This window comes from Hibiscus syriacus, unplaced genomic scaffold (assembly GCF_006381635.1).
Source record: "Hibiscus syriacus cultivar Baekdansim isolate YM2019G1 unplaced genomic scaffold, ASM638163v2 tig00110505_pilon, whole genome shotgun sequence".
NCBI lineage: Eukaryota > Viridiplantae > Streptophyta > Magnoliopsida > Malvales > Malvaceae > Hibiscus > Hibiscus syriacus.
The window spans coordinates 2,425,816-2,427,424 of NW_024062765.1; the positions used below are offsets into that span (position 1 = coordinate 2,425,816).

Here is a 1,609-nt window from a genome sequence, read left to right on the forward strand (position 1 = left end):
TAAATATGATAATGTCTTAAAAAATAATTAAACCAGAAAATTTTGAAAAGGGTCGTGACTTAATTTTAATGGTTTTAAAACTTCTAAGAGCTTGAAATACAATTAAATCATAAAAGATGGGGTGGACCATGTCTTTCTTCTATCACTCGTGGTTACGTCACTGATTACAAGATAATATATATTTAATATTTTTTTAATCAATTAATAATGAACTCACACTCTATAAAATAGTTGCTCAAACATAAGACTTTTAAGGAGAATAATATTTTATTTTATCAATGGATTTACTTTATAAAAGAAAAAAACGAAATAATCTAAAATTTAATATGAGATTTAATGTCAATGAATTGAGGTGATATATTTTATTCTTACGTCATAAAATATTGACAGACAAAAGTCTGAAATACGTGGAAGTCTGAATGGGGATTAATTTCTTCCACAAGGAAGTTCCCATGAAGCACCCTCAAAACAAATATATATACCTCTCCTTTTACAAATATACGGGTAGAGTCCAAAGATCTCCGATTTTTAAAGTTAATTGAAAACCAAAGAAATTTCCAACTCCTTTCATTTTCCATTCACACCCTCTAATACTCCAGTCCAGTATGTCAACCTCCAACATCACCACCACCACCACCTTCCTCACACCATCTTCACATCCAAACCATATTTGCACTCACACCATGGAGCTCAACAGTAATCAGCTAGACTTTGAAGATCTCCTACTTCTACCCGATCAGCCTCAAACTTGTACGGGAACTGCCTCTATCACTTCTTGTCTTAAACCCTACACTACTCTTTCTCCAGTCAATGGTGGCTGCTGGGCCTGGGAGGTTCCAAGCAACCACGCATGTGTTGATTATATGTTGCCAACGTAAACGAATTTCCTTCCTTTTATCTAGTTTGATTTGTATATGTTGGTTTTCATTTGTAACGATTCTTCGTTATTTGGTTACTGATTCTGGTTTTTTAATTTGTAGAAATGAGGGTTATGTGCAGGCAATGGAGAGAGAGGATGTGGAGAAGTATAGAATCGCTTTCAGAATCAAATCTGGACTTGAGGTGATGGATGATGGGTACAAATGGAAAAAATATGGGAAGAAAAAGATTAAGAGTAACCCTTACCCAAGGTAATATGGGGTTCATGTAGATTTATTAACGATTCCCAGTTTCATAAGGTTCGAGTTTGAGCATGCATGTATTTCAGTTTCATCATCATCCATCATCATATGTCTATACTGGTATATTTACTGTTTGTTAATAATGGAGTGGCTAAGGATTATATTTATGCAGGCACTACTACAGGTGCTCAAGGGAAGAATGCAAGGTGAAGAAAAGGGTGGAAAGGGAAGGAGAAGATGGGGTGTTTGTGATAACAACATACGAGGGGAAGCATAACCATGAAAGCCCTGCAACTTCAGCTGCGGCGCTTGACATTTCTCGTACCCTTTAGATCTTTACTTCTCTAAGAGCTCACTGCACTTTACGATGCCATAAATTAATACATACTCTGCATCAACCCTAAGCTATATAACTGGAATATTGCTACATAAACTACTGCACTTGTTTCAAATATATCCATTACGTACTCTCTCTCTCTCTATATATA

General features: G+C 35.5%; 1 protein-coding gene across 1 annotated transcript; it reads left to right on the forward strand.

Annotated features, from left to right (window-relative positions):
* The first annotated feature begins 520 nt into the window (after positions 1-520).
* Positions 521-1,609, forward strand: LOC120129950 (probable WRKY transcription factor 50). Its single transcript, XM_039147332.1, has 3 exons — positions 521-874; positions 981-1,130; positions 1,294-1,609. Exons 1-3 carry the CDS (start codon positions 606-608, stop codon positions 1,451-1,453), a joined length of 579 nt encoding a protein of 192 aa, XP_039003263.1. The 5' UTR covers positions 521-605; the 3' UTR covers positions 1,454-1,609.

What these genes read in the sequence shown, in the direction of transcription:
- LOC120129950 (XM_039147332.1), top strand. Translation starts at nt 606, where the DNA reads ATGTCAACCTCCAACATCACCACCACCACCACCTTCCTCACACCATCT. An exon ending in GTTGATTATATGTTGCCAAC is followed by an intron (nt 875 to 980) that starts GTAAACGAATTT and finishes TTTAATTTGTAG; the next exon opens with AAATGAGGGTTATGTGCAGG. An exon ending in AAGAGTAACCCTTACCCAAG is followed by an intron (nt 1,131 to 1,293) that starts GTAATATGGGGT and finishes ATATTTATGCAG; the next exon opens with GCACTACTACAGGTGCTCAA.